The 14,634-nt window shown below is 42.2% G+C and overlaps 1 protein-coding gene across 3 annotated transcripts in view; it reads right to left on the minus strand.

Moving 5' to 3' along the window:
* The window catches only part of SEMA5A (semaphorin 5A), a 362,170-nt gene that overhangs the window by 43,672 nt on the left and 303,864 nt on the right, over positions 1 to 14,634 (minus strand). For all 3 annotated transcript variants that reach the window (XM_081133220.1, XM_081133222.1, XM_081133221.1), the window contains exons 13-15: positions 14,187 to 14,304; positions 5,876 to 6,057; positions 1,547 to 1,690 (exon numbers count right to left, since the gene is read on the minus strand). In XM_081133220.1, coding sequence (XP_080989346.1) covers positions 1,547 to 1,690; positions 5,876 to 6,057; positions 14,187 to 14,304 — 444 coding nt within the window. The remainder of the gene's footprint in view (positions 1 to 1,546; positions 1,691 to 5,875; positions 6,058 to 14,186; positions 14,305 to 14,634) is intronic.

Here is a 14,634-nt window from a genome sequence, read left to right on the forward strand (position 1 = left end):
AAACAGATTTTGGTACCTAGACATGTGTACTGTAAGAAATACATAAAAATGTGAAAGGGCTATCACCACTCTGTTATCTGTGTCTGTGGGTTATACATATATGTTTTTTGGCTTAATTCCTTCGCCTTCTTTCATCCAGTCCCTCAATCCCCCTCCCATCTGCCAGCTGCCAGTCTGTTCCATGTATCTACGCCTCTGTTTCTATTTTGTTTGTCAGGTTATTTTGTTCATTAGATTCTACATATAAGTGAGATCATGAGGTATTTGTCTTTCTCTGACTGGCTTACTCTCAACCAATTTTAAATCTTGCAAGGCTTAGAAATAGCAGGGAAACTGCTCTCCTATAGTCAGCCTTTTCACTTATCAACTAGCGTCAGCTCAGAAATGACATATTTTCGCAAGAGTATCATGGGGGAACTACTTCAAAAATGACCAACCCTGCTTTGCAAAAACCATCTTTCATCCCCTCTGAGGTGAGAGGAATAAAACCTTAATTGGTAATTTAGGAAAACAGTGAAGAAAGAAAAATGATTGTCTGGTTGTTTTGAGGTTGTAATAAATACTTAGTAGAGAACTATCTGTACAATAAGAATGTATATAAATCTAATATATAAATATTATATTGTCTATATAAATATATATCACACAGTGAATGACTGCATACAGTATTTTATGAGGCTCCCATTGAATCCATATCCCTAGATATGAGCCTTACTACATTTTAATTAAAAGGTATTGAAAGTCATTTTCTTTCACATGGGATCAATACAATAAGTTTATGGGAATATGGCAGAATAAGAATCCTGAAAGTGATGTGAAAATTACCTACTTGAATATTCTCCAACAACCATAAATGAAAATGTACTTTAAATATGCAAGAAAGAGTGAAATATCACGAGGGTAGTTTCATGAGGCCAAAATCAAACGTCTGATTCTATAAATCTGTTTCTAACAAACTGTCAAATGCAAGACTGAACTGAAATGCCCCCATGATATGCTGAAAGCTTCAAATACACATGGAAAAGAAGGCCTCACTCTAGGTGATACTGTAGCTTCACGGAGGGTATCTGGCAGTAGAAGAGTGAATATGTCCTCACCTAAGCCCCAGCTGCTTAATATAGTTCTGATGGAGAACTTTACTTCATCTGGCCAACTCATCTGGACCCAGGGCCGCCTTCGGTCCTACACAGAACTGTAGGTTTGAGACCGGTGGAGCTGGATTCTAAGGAACACAAGCTTTATCCAGCAGACTCACTTGCTGAGTCTCCAGGGAGCCCAGCACAGATCGGGACAGGGGGCCCCCAGTCCCTGGATCTCCACTCCGTTGGGAATTGCTCAGCTGAGCCAACCACACAGGGGCCACAGCAGCCCAGCGATGCTATCTATCAACACAAGGCTTGGGTCAAAATTTAAGGATGTCAGTATAAGAGGAGGACAATTCGGCTCAACAGAAAGGGATGCCACAGATAGGTTAAGCTACATTCTCCGACCGCACTGGGATGACAGTAGGTGGAGGATGGCGATGCTGGGGCAGAGCGGGCCGTACCTTTCCTCGCGGTTCTGTCCCACACACACCCGGCCCCCGTGTCGGGGCGTGGGGTTGCTGCAGGACCGCTGGCGCACCTGGAAGCCGATCCCACAGGTGGTGCTGCAGGGAGACCAGGAGGTCCACGGGGTCCAGCCTCCATTCCTGGGGGAGGAAGCAATGCGGTCACTGAGTCGAACCGGCTCGAAGGCCAGCTGGCACCCACCTCCCACTTCAGGGGCTTCCCCACGCGGGCCACCCCGTTACGGGCTGTGAAGAAAAAGTGAACTGGGGCAATGGGGCTGAATGAACTGCATGATGGGAATCTCAGTTACTGTGAGATTTATCTCCCAGGTACCTGATTTTAAAGTCAAGGTAGGAAATTTAAGAGTAACATTTTAAGTGTTCTATAAATAATTCAAAATGGGCAATATTAGAAACTATTAAGAAACTATTTAGTTATAAAAATATACATTTAATAAGAAATGTTAATTCATTGAAAAGCAATTAAAGATGAACCCCTGAACCTCTAGACTATATGCTTTTACTTGACTTGCACTATTTCAGTTATAATTAAAGTGCACATATGAACAAAATAATCATCCAAGACTATACGTAATGCTTACTTTTAAAATCAATGAAAATCAGTAATTCTCTTGGTAGTATTCATATGATATCAAACACAATAATGTCTAGAGCTTTAAAAAACCTTTATTAAAAATGAAGGAAGGATATTTTAAACTCAGATTCTTGGCTATTTTCTTGCAATTTGACAAACATATAGAGTATAAATAGGGAGTGCACATTGTGCTCATCTGAATTTATTTATGTTATTTAAATATTTATATAAAATTAGGAAGATATATTAAAGTACAATAAAAGTAAAATAAACCACTTTTATAAAATATGAAGTACTGCTTTTAAAATATGAGATACTACTGTGGTCATGGTGCCACAGGGGCAGGGGACGGAGGAGAAAATTGAGCATAGTCATAAAAGAAAATCAACCAGAAACAACAGAACACTAAGCATAAGACACAGGAAACCTACTCAATAGATCACACTGTTTGAAAGGGTCTCAGGGTACCCAGGATCATATGCTACAGAGCTGGGGGTTGGGAGCTCAGATATACTATAGAGCAGAGAGCCTTTCGATGAAGATTTGGCTTCTCCTACCCCTCAGCTATTGTCATAGCACACAGCAGTGGATGGATGCCACACGGCGTGCCCAGATGACTGAGCATGCCTTCCTCCAGCTGCCGAGAGGGTTGGTGGCTATAACTCCTCTGAGAGGTTCTATCAGCCATCAGGGGTCCTCCCAGCTACGGAGTTCCCCATAGAACTCAGCTGAGTCCCTTATTGGGCCTGCAGCATAGGTCAGTCCTCGCTCAGCCAAGGTCTCTTCCTTCCAGTCCTCACAGGTGTTAATCCTGGCGCACCCTCCAGTTTCCTTCCTGCACAGAGATCTCCTGTCACAGTGGCACTCCTGACCATCCCAGGACAAACACAGGCTTTGCTCCTGAAGTTCCATAAAGGAAGGTATTGTGTAGGAAAAATGGAAGGCTGCCAGGCTCAGTGCATTTAGATGACAAACTCCTGTCAAGACTCTGGGCCTGGGCCTGGCCAGACATGGCTCAGCGGTTGAGCATCGACCTAGGATCCAGGAGATCGGGGTTCGATTCCCAATCAGGGCACATGTCTGGGTTGCGGGCTCAATCCCCACTCGGTGGCGTGCAGGAGGCAGCCGATGAATGACTCATCATTGATGTTTCTATCTCTCCTCTCCCTTCCTCTCTCTGAAATCAATAAAGATATATTAAAAAAAAAAAAAGACTCTGGGCCTTCCCTTGATCTCCTACCTTCCTATTAGCTGGTTATATTTCTTAATCAATCAATCAATCAACATCTCTCTCTCTCTCTCTCTCTCTCTCTCTCTCTCTCTCTTCCTCCTCTCCCTCCATCGCTCCCTACTAAGAATTGGAATTCAGAAGTGACATAATGCCATGAGGATGCACATTCAAATGTTTATTTTAATTATAAAATAAAACCATATTTTTCTGATCAATAATAAGTCTGGCTTGGCCCTGGTTTGATAGTCAAGTCTAGCTTAGTTAATTAATTTATATTGTAGATTTCTTTACAAAAATTGAATGTTTTTAGTCCTGCTACTCCAAGGTATTGAGAAAACATATTTAAATAATGTGATGAGATAAAGTGTATAAACAAAAACATTATACTCCTAAAATGTATTAAATTAGCAATATTTCAAATTTTCCAGCACTGTCTGAGTGTATTGGGTTAAACAAGGTGCCTATGCATAAAGAATAGCAGGTTGAATTTAGAATCATTTGAATGGCCTTCTTAGAGGCTCTTTGATGTTCTCTGCACAAACTGAGAAAGCATTTGACAGTACTGACTGAGCAAAAAATTCAGTTTACAAATTAGGTGGTTTCCAATGTTTTGCTTCCAACAAAATCGAAGGCCAACATAAACAGGTTATCCATTAATATAGGACATTTAAAAAGTCTTTGATGTCAGATTATCATAATTTTGGCAGACAATTTTGAGAAAACTTAGAGAAGTGAGTGACAATGCTATGATCTTCTATTTCCAACTACTTACATAATTAAGACCTGTCAGCACTTAGAACTAGAAAAATAAAACATTTCAATGGAACTGGTGCTTCCTGCCTGACTCAGGCAAGAAGCTTCGTTTATGCCTGAATGGTAATAAGAATTGGGAATAAAAAAGAACAGCATTAAGAGATGAAATTTCAATAAAATCTCAGTTTTCAATGTTAAGTAATTATTAGTCAAAATGTGTAATATCCATGATGTTCAGATTAATTGTGTGTTAATTTTTGAAATACATATTTAAAATGCAAAGCCTTTGGCTGTCAGAAATAATTTTTAAAAACAATTCCTTTCATATAATTTGTTTTGTGGTAGTTGCAGAAGTATAATAGGGTAAGCAATATAAGGCTTCAGGCATAAAAACAAACCTATTAGGAAGTTAAAGAGAAATACAGACAAAATTTCTGAATGTTAAATTAGAGCCTGCTCATCTTTTTTTTTTTTTTTTTTTAGGGGAAGGTGGCTAACAAATGACTATGGTAGTTAGATTCCATTTACACATTTAAAGAGTGATATAACAAATTATATCTTTGCAAATATTGAACCTTTTGATGAAATAAATTTGATGCTAATCTATAGATACTTGAGGGAACACCTCGTTATCAAGATTATTTTAGGCGCCAGGTAAGCAATGGGTTGTGAATACCATTGTGGCAGGAAACCCTCCTGTCCAAGTACAAACTTTGCTAATGAGAACTGTCCCCCACAGTGCGAGGGACACATGTGGACATGTGAGGTTTAGTTGCTCCCCTGGATGTGTCCCTTCCAGACTCAGAAAAATCAACTCCATGGGTAGGTAGGTAGCTTCTCAATCTATGAAAACTGTGTGATACTGGTGCTCACACCCCAGGGTACGCTGCTTGAAAAAGTGCACACTGCTTTCTAAATCTCCACCAGAGGGTCACTAACTAGTATATGGGAAGTTAGGAATGATCTTTGATTGATAAATTAACTGGCACCCAAGAGATAAGCTGATATACTATGAGTGCATCTCTGCTCATGCACACAGTGGGTGCAAAGCTGGGCCACCCTTGATAAAGTGTCTGCCTAATTACAGAGGGCGCCTGCCCTGGTCTGACCAGAAGGTTGGCTGACCGGCTGCCAGAGCAGCCCATCTGCACTATGTGAACCTGTCCTGGGCGTGCATTTCAGCATGCCAGAGGGATAGGGACCTGAGACACCATCATTTACAAGAACAGGCAATGTCACAGTTTCCAGTGTCTGCTTAAATTTGATCCGAGACTTGCTTTCATTCTCAGGAACCACTTAATGGCAAAGTTAGAAGGGTGGGGCCTACAGCCCTCACTTCTAACCACTGGGGATCACTGATGCCATCAAAAGAAAGAAGAAGTTGTGAAGAGCCAAGTGGATTAGGCCAGCGCACAACAAATGCACTGAGTTGTGTAATAAGGGGCTACTAGTCTACATATTCTAGAAAAAGTATGTCCTTGACATGGAGGTTTCCCTCAAACAAACCAATAATATTGTAGACAGGAGCAAGATTTTTTCTAATCTAATGAGGGACATAAGAATAGGTTCAAATTTATAGAAGTTTAAAATCTCTTGCTACAGATCACGCAGTCCTGAAGTGGTAAGTGTCCCTGTCTTTTTCTGCCTCTCTTGAGGTGGAAAGGTATATATTAGGAATGATTTCCCAAACTCCTCTACAGTCTGGGTTTTCACATGAAAGTAGGCCCGAGTGTCGGGAGTGACGTACCTAGAACAGTTGGTGATCTCCATTCGGGGGCCTGTGCACTCCCAGCCGCCACACCGGGGGGCCGGGCTGTCACAGGAGCGGGTGCGACAGAGGCAGGTTCCCACGGCGCTGCCATCTGTGTGAGTGCAGGGCGTCCATGGGGACCACGGGCCAAAGTGCCCATCCACAGTGAGATTCCTCGTCTAGGGAGCAGATACGAGAAGGATGTCAGAAAGGGTTAAGGCTGCAAACGTGAAGAAAAAATGAAGGTCTCTCACAAGACAGTCAGAACCCACTTAGAGGATTTTGTAGTATTATAATAAAAAGGGATGAATGGGGTAATATTTCAAAGTAAAGCAGCAGAGGTCAGCAGTGCCGATAATGACAGAGAAGGTGGGGAGGCGAAAGGAGAGGGCAGGAGAGGGGAAGGGGGAGCAGGAGGAGGAGTGGGGGAAGGTGGGATCCAAGGGTGCTAAGAGCTTGACAATCTGGTGATGGCAGAATTGTCCACTAATGTGAGGAAGCAAGGAGCAAGAATAACTGGAGTGAAAAACCAGAGATGTATAATCCTGTTGCATTTTTATGTAGCTTAAAAAAATGAAAGCTTGACCAACTGGTTGTCATTTAGGACCAGGCCTGGCTCAAATGTCATTTAAAACTAACAACATTTATTTTACTTGTCAAGTGGCTGGCACTGTAACTACAGGCTTGTTAAGGGCCCATTAGAAATAAAAGTGTTGCATGGATCATGCGGAAATGATGCTGAGTTCCATTTTGGTTTCACAAATCCAAATATCATTTCATGTGCCTTCCTTCTGGCATTTAAACGATGCTCTACTCAGACAAGACCCAGGTGCAGATGACAAGGAACTCAGTCCTCGGCTGCCCACAGATATGTAACCTTCCCTCCTGCTCCCGGCAGACAGGTGTTTGTCTGGAAGGGGGAACTGGGGACAAAAAATTCTCACAAAGGCATAAGAAGACTGGAAGTTTCGACTTCTGGGGCATTTTCACATGGAAAAGATTTCACAACTTTTATTCAAATTGCTGACAGGTTGGGCTCAGTGGCTGGATTTGTACAGGATGATATTTTCCCTACTGAGCTAGTTATTGGGGAACCGATAAGCTTGGAAAGAATGGATTGCAGAGCACAGGACTGGACTACGTCAGGTGGGCACCGTGGGGCTGCTCGACGTATGACACATCAGCAGGCGGGTGTCCCTCCTAACGCCACACGCACACACGCACAGCTCATTAAAAATGGTGCAAAAACCTAAAGAGCTTAAAAGTGAATTCTGAAAGCAAAACGACATAAAAAACAACCAATATAGCATATTTACTCAGAATATTAATATCCATGTATTTTAACACATCATGCTGACACTAACATTTTTCGTAAAAAACCTCCTTCTCGACGGGCCTGCTTTTCTGCAGACCAGCCTCCAACCCCACCCAGAAGGAGCCAGAAGCCTCTTGAATGTTACTGATGTGTCAGGGAAAGGGAGCCCCAGAAGCCACAAAGCATAAAATAACACGGCTTTCTTTATGGCAGAGGTGGGGTCCCAGGGAGGAAGATCTAAGTCTTAAGGACCCGCATACAGGACGGCCCTGGCAGGAAACAGGAGCTGTGCCCCATGATTTTGAGGAGGACGCTGTGGTCACTTTTGAAGATTTAGGTACTCTCCCGATATTGACTGGAACTTTTGAAACGCCAGGTTATCTGGAGACAGATTAGAAGATTGGCCTCCATCTCTTCATCAAAACCCAAAGGAAATGGGCACAGAGACTGTTGGGATCTCTTTAGCTACAAGAAGTCATGAGGAGATCTGAATATCGGAAAATGAGGAATGTGAGGCCAGGAGAAAATATAATATGGTGACAAATGAATGAAGATGGAAACGAACCATTCAGAGTGTTCCAAGAGGACACGTGACAATGGGAACACACTTAGAAATTGACAAACTGAAAAAATAAGGCCATGACTTGTGGAACTAAAAGGTCATGGGTCAGCCTTGGTACCAGGTGCATTGATCAATAAGGGCATAGAAATAAATGAATATAGGGAAGGTACAAGTAGAAACCAAGGGCGAGAAGGAAAGACAGACAGACAGACACAGGGAGAAGGAGCCACAGTCGCTGCCCTGACTCCTGACAGTTTTGAGGTTCCTGTTCCAATCCATGTGCTCCCTTAAAAGCAATCTCCTGTTGGGCAGGGAATCTGAGACCATCAGTTTCCGCAGCCCGGAGAGCCTAAGGCAAGAATGTCAGCAGGGTGGAAGGTTGCTCTGGAGGCTTTGCAGTCATCAAGGGAATCATTCCTTATCACTGCCCAGGGAGAAGAGGCATCCAGGCCAGGGCTGTGTTGACACCAGCAGCCTCGCCCTGGAACAGGACAAGCCCCAGGTCAGGGGGCTAATCCCGCCTGGTCTAAACCAGTCAGGGCAGCCCCACTCCCTGGGCCAGCGCTGGGTCTGAGAATGAACATGTGACCTGACCCTGGGAAACAGGACGAGAGACTGGGAAAGGCTTCCGGAAATGCTTTTCCTCCAGATAAGACAAAAACTCTCTGCAACTTCTCATCCGTGATGCTTCTTCACATTCCTGGGGGGAGGCAGAGAAGGCCTGGGGACTACAAGACCCGCTCACCCAGCGCCTCCCCAAACTGAACAGAATCAGCCCTGAAGCTGCTGTCTCCCATCATAGAAGAAGGGAGAGAGTCATTTTTAAGGCCCTACTCACAGGGAATTCAATTTCTTTTAAGTAAATGCTGTCCTATTGGACAAAATCTTTACATACTATTTCTACAGAAAACGCAAACTATGACTTAAGGAAATAGTCACGAGATTGCCAAAGACTGCACAAGTAGGGATTTGGAAGATGTAATTGGAAGGGCTGGTCTGCTCTTCCCTTACCACGAGACCAGGGTTTCTCAACCGCAGCACTACTGACATCCGGGCTGGGTCATGGTTGTGGAGGCTGCCCCATTCATTGCAGAATATTTACTAACATCCTGGCCTCTACCCTCTAAATGCCAGTGTCCCACTGCTCCAGGATGTGACAACTAAAAATTCTCCAGATATTGCTAAAGGTCCCTGGGGACACCTCCAATGAAGAACCACTACTTTCATTAGACATCCCTTTTTATGTGCCTTTGTGCACTGGTGTAAGATAACAGAGTCTTAGGCAAAGAGATGGTATAAAAGTTCTTCCAAACATATGGATGGGCAGAAGTGGGCTCATATGAATGACAGATGAAAAGAGACAATGAGTTTGAAATAAGTGACAGCTCATGAAGGAAGGAAGAGAAATGAAGTGGAAAAAAACAGAACAGTTAGAGTAAGGCAAACACTGGAAAGCAACTGCACTCAGCAAATCCTTGCTGAGAGTATACAGCGATATAATTCTGCAGGGTAAGAATGTGGGCTTTATTTTTCAGCCATGGGTAGGGTAGCTGCACACTTTGAGGGGCAATATTTTCAGTCTACAGATATTGCTGTTGGTTCTATTAAATTCAGAGCAAGAAGAGCATGCAATATTCAGAACAGCACGTGGGCTCTCTGTATTGCATTTAACCACAGGCTTGTTTTGATCCTGAGTATATTACCTTGAGAATCTGCCTCGGAAATCGATCCATGAATAATGGGGTAGGTTCTGCGACTTTACTTTTCCATATGAGCAGGTATTTTTATATTTTCTTAGCTGTCATTAAACAGACATCAGAAATAAAGCTATCTAGAATAAATTCTCTGTAGTGGTGCTATCTTCTGGGTTTCTGCCAAGCAATTTGGGGTATGTGCTTTATGTTATGAAATATTAAGTCATAGTAAAACTTATAGCAGGTATGTATGTAGATAGTTTAGTGTAGGCCAGCCACTGTTCTGAGTGATGCACACATTTTAACTCCTTGAATCTGCCCAACATCCTATCTACATCCCATTTTATAGGTAGGAAAACTGAAACTCAGATGAGGCTTAATTTGCTCAAAGTCACACTGGTTTTAAAAGAACCAAGATCATTCTAAACAAACTAAGTCCAGAGACTGTGATCTCAGCTATTTCATTCTGTAAAGAGATTCTTAGACCCTTCTTTGGTAGGAGTCTCATGAGCATCAGCTTCATGCTCTTTTACCCCCAATTCTGTAACAGAAAAGTTCCCCTCACCTAGGAAATAACAGATTTCCAAGAGCTAGCTAAGGAAGATCCAAGTTTTGTTAACAAGCAAAATCCCACTTCAATTCATTCATGTTCAATTAAATTGATTCACAAATGACCCAGAATGGAGATGCGTTTGATGTGTATAGACGTCCCTGGAGCACATGTTTAGGTCTTGACAGTACTCCAGACATCATTCTAACTACATCAAAGTCTCATAGTTTCTATCCAAACATATTTTCAGAAGTTAAAAGATCTTCCTTTATTTTCAAAGTTCCTTGTACCTTTTGTCAGAGATTGGAACAAAACATGATATTAATAAACTCCTTGATATCATCCCTCAGTCTCTCTATAAACGAATTTCACAAAGGAAACAGCACCTTTGAAGGAAACTATGCTGGAGATCAGAAGTACTGGATCTAAATCTGATTCCTTTCCCGATGTAGTTTTAGAACCTGTGCAAACTCTTTAGACTCTGATCTATGGTATTGCCCTCTACACGGAGGGCTTTGGATTCCATTATTGCTAAAGTCCCCTTTCACTTTGAAGATGCTAATTACTCCATAGCCCAGGAAGAATGCTGTAATTGTGAGACTTATTTGGTCTTTGCATTTTGCTAGTTATTGCATCATATATTTTGGAACAGGAACTCACCATATGATATAATGTGCTGGTAATCATGTACCCACAAAGGATGTAGACAGTATTCATGCAGAAAGCCCAAGTAGATGCTTCAAACTATATTACCCTTGTTAAGCAACATGACAAGTTATGCAGGACATATGTCTGTATTTTTTGAATCACGCCAGAAATGTTGATTTAGATCTTGCTCAAGCACTTCAAATCTATTAAACTGAGAACAATGTTTTCAATGACATTTACAAAAGCAAACAGAACTTTAGTCAACAGTCAGTCAACAATTGCCCTGTCTCCTGGACAACAGAAATCCATAAATATTTTTAAATAGGGACCATTCAGTGGAAAACAGATCTTAAGTTGCTAAGTCCCTGGGAAGGTTCTGGGGGCCTCATGGGCAACTTCAACTCGCTGGAGAGGAGAGCAGCTAAGCAGCAGAGGGCAGCCTGTGTGTGAGGTGTGACTGGAAAACTAACTTTGGGGAACTCAGCCATGCTACACTGTTTGCTCACGGTCTGTGAAGATTTAAAAGGTAAGTTCCCACAGAGGGTGTGATATCAATCTCAGCACATTCATCATCCCTCTAACCTAGAGCTCCCCTGAACAGGACTTCCTCTCATTATTCAACTTGGGCTTTTATATTGGATATAAGATGCACTGGTCTCTAAAAATCCCTCAGATTATAAAGCTTAATTTCTTTCAACTAAATATATGTAGATAAAAAAAGAAATGTATTTTTCTCATTATAAGATTTTATGTATTTTTAACATCTCTAAAATCAACTGGCATCTTGTAATCCATGGAAGCATTTTTTTTTTTCTTATAAAACAGTAGTATACTTCTCAGCCAATAGCATATCAGAAATGATGAAATATGGTAGATTTGGGAAATGAAATTAAGCCTTTCTTCCATTTAAGTCAAAAATAAAAAATAACATAGAAGCAAATTACATTTTTAATAGCCTTTAAAAATACCTAAGTTAAGACTGCTCTATATAAATGCTAACAATTTTCATCTAGTTCATTTCTAAGAAATAGATTGTTAGAAAGGATATATAATTAAAATAGTAGCTGGGTTATTCAAAATTTCCCATTTTCTACATGGTAGCTTTCACATATGAGAAAAATACATTGTTTTATTTCCTGAGTGTTGCTCAAAGTGACATAATTTATATTCTGTTGTTGGCTGCTTCCCATATTATTAACTTATTAAAAGTGTAGCTTGAATATGACACATTATATAGAGTGAGAGGACAGGGATGGTTTTGTATAAAGAAATCACCTCAAACAAGAAAAAAAAAGACCTTGTTATGTGTTTTCTGGACAGTGAATCAGAGGTCACCTCTCAGCTATAACTTTGAAGCAGAGGAGGCGGAGAAACAGCTCCAACCCCAGGACAGACCCCCATCGCCCTCTGCCCTTCCTGAGTGTACAACAGAAACGTTCCTCTCAGCAGCAGTGACAACTTTAGTAACAGCCCTCTGGTCACTTCTTAAACATTGGATCATCTCCATCTTCGGAAGGTAGAAATACACGTGACACATATTTACTATAAACCAAGTGGCGGCATGTGCATTTTCCATTACATAAGTAAGTATGTCTCACATGTCTAATAAAACCACCATGGGTCCTAGACCAATGGCCTCATTGCTTAAGAAGAATTGTTACTACATTGGTTTGCTCTTTTGTACCATTAAAATGTCAAGGTCAAAATATCTAGAAGAAGGTGTGCTGACTCTTTCTAAAGTACACTTTGTACATCAGAGCTGCATTTCAGAGATTGCACAGTTTTCTCTAGCTGCAAAGAGTGGGAGGTGAGCCCTGGCCGGATGTTTCAGTTGGTTGGAGCACAGTCCCATGCATTGGAAGGTCGCAGGTTCGACTTCTGGTCAGGGCACATGCCTAGGTTGTGGATTTGATCCCTCGTTGGGGCACATACAGGAGGCAACAGATCAATGTTTCTCTCCCCCCTCCCCATTCTCTTTCCCTCCCTGCCTCCCTTCCACTCTCTCTAAAATCAACAAAAACATATCCTCAGATAAGAATTAAAAAGCAAAAAAAAGAATGGAAGGTGAACACCGTTGTACTTCTTGAGGGTTGTTCAGAAATGAAAAGGGACTTCGAACGCCAGCATTTTAAAAATCAATTTCAAGAGACACTGCAGAAAAGTTTCCTTCTAAAATCAGAGACCTGAAGCTATACCCCCAAGGACTAGCAGCTAACCCCCTTGCAAAGATTTGCTTGCAGCCTGGATGGGGTTATACATTCACAGTTGCAGTGAAAAGCCTTGATCTACTGCCAACACTTGGGGAAGGACACGGGTTTTAATAGCCCTGGCCTTGCTCATGTCACTTTGCCTGATTTTCCCACTTAAAAATGGAAGGACAGTCTTCATGGACAAGGCTTTAGATAAGAGCATTAGCAGCCTCCTTGATAGGAGGCAGACCCCCAGTTCACATGCCTCAGGCAGTTCTGTTTGGAAGAAACAGCCCAGATTTCAAATCACAGGACGTGTCGCTTCCCTTCTGAGCCCTGTCTTGCAGAAGAATGCCAGAGCTGACAGTCACGGAGATCAGCAGTTATGTGACAGCAAAGAAACTTAATAAATGTGCAAATGCATAGAAGCTAATAGAGGTTAATCATATTCCCTGAGGATCAAAAAGACAACAGGGAAAAAAAGCAGCTGGTTTGTAGAAGTGAGGACCCGAACAAATAAATTGGCAAAACGGAAAAGTGGAAACTGTTTTCTTGGATTCAGAGTCTGACTCCAAATGCAAGCAAGCTCCTCTTGGCTCTGCAGAATTCACTGTGGGAATGCACATTGGGCTGTTTCTCCCAGACCTTGCTGTGACCCTGAGCAGGATCTACAAGACTGTCCCACATGGGCTCCCATGGTAATAGCCTTTAGTTCATTCTTTTAAAAGCTCCACTTCTCTCGGCTTCTGGAACTATAGGTCCCAAGGGAAACTGATGGGTGTGGAAGGTACTATTTTATTAATGCTACAAAAGGTACAATAGTTCACATCAAACTCTGGAGATAAAAATCCAAGAATAAAACAGAGATATTATACCCCATTCTCCAACCAGCACTGTTTTCTTTAAGATACTTTTCATCAAAACAGACAAAAAGCCTGGCCAGGCGTGGCTCAGTGGTTGAGCATCGACCTAGGATCCAGGAGATTGCAGTTCAATTCCCGGTCAGGGCACATGCCCGGGTTGCGGCTCCATCCCCAGTTTGAGGCGTGCAGGAGGCAGCCGATCAATGACTCTCTCGTCATTTATGTTTCTCTCTCTCTCCCTCTCCTCTCTCTGAAATCAATAAGGACATATTTAAAAACGACAACAACAGACAAAAAGCCTATGCCAGTATCCTATGTGGCTCTTGTGCAAGCTAAGAGCTGAATAAGTTAAGAGAGCACAGACAAGGTGTGCAGGAAAGGTTCTAAGATAAAAATGCGTGGACTTCATTAAAGCGCTGGTTAGGATCGTAGGACCGCGGGTGACTAAGGACAGTGCGTTCAGAGGACCGAGAACGTGGACACTTACAGGACAGGCGGAGATGGTCTGCTCCCACTGAGTCATGCTCAGGCTCTCCTCCAGGCTCGTGCATTTCTTCATCACCACATCCCAGCCACAGTAAGGGTCCTGGGCCCCGATGCAGGCACTGGGAACACACACCCAAGGGTCACCAGACAGGTAGTTTAGCGAAACAAAGATGCAACCTAAGGCGAGCCTGGCCCTTACGACTTGACATGGGAAGTAGTTATCAAAAATAAAGTTTCAGTCTGCATGTGAGAGAACATAGCTCTTCCCACACACCTGGAAGTATCCAAATAAAATTAAATAACTAATTTTCACTGAAATACTTTTTTTTTTTTTTTAAAGATAGAAGGCAGACAATTAACTGATCTCTGTGCCAACAGGAGCCTTTTGGTGTCATCGACAGAGCTGAAGTCAGAACTTTACAATAAATGTTCAAAAATACTAGTTGTTA

The sequence above is a fragment of the Miniopterus schreibersii genome, assembly GCF_964146895.1.
Source record: "Miniopterus schreibersii genome assembly, chromosome: 3".
Classification (NCBI taxonomy): Eukaryota; Metazoa; Chordata; class Mammalia; order Chiroptera; family Miniopteridae; genus Miniopterus; species Miniopterus schreibersii.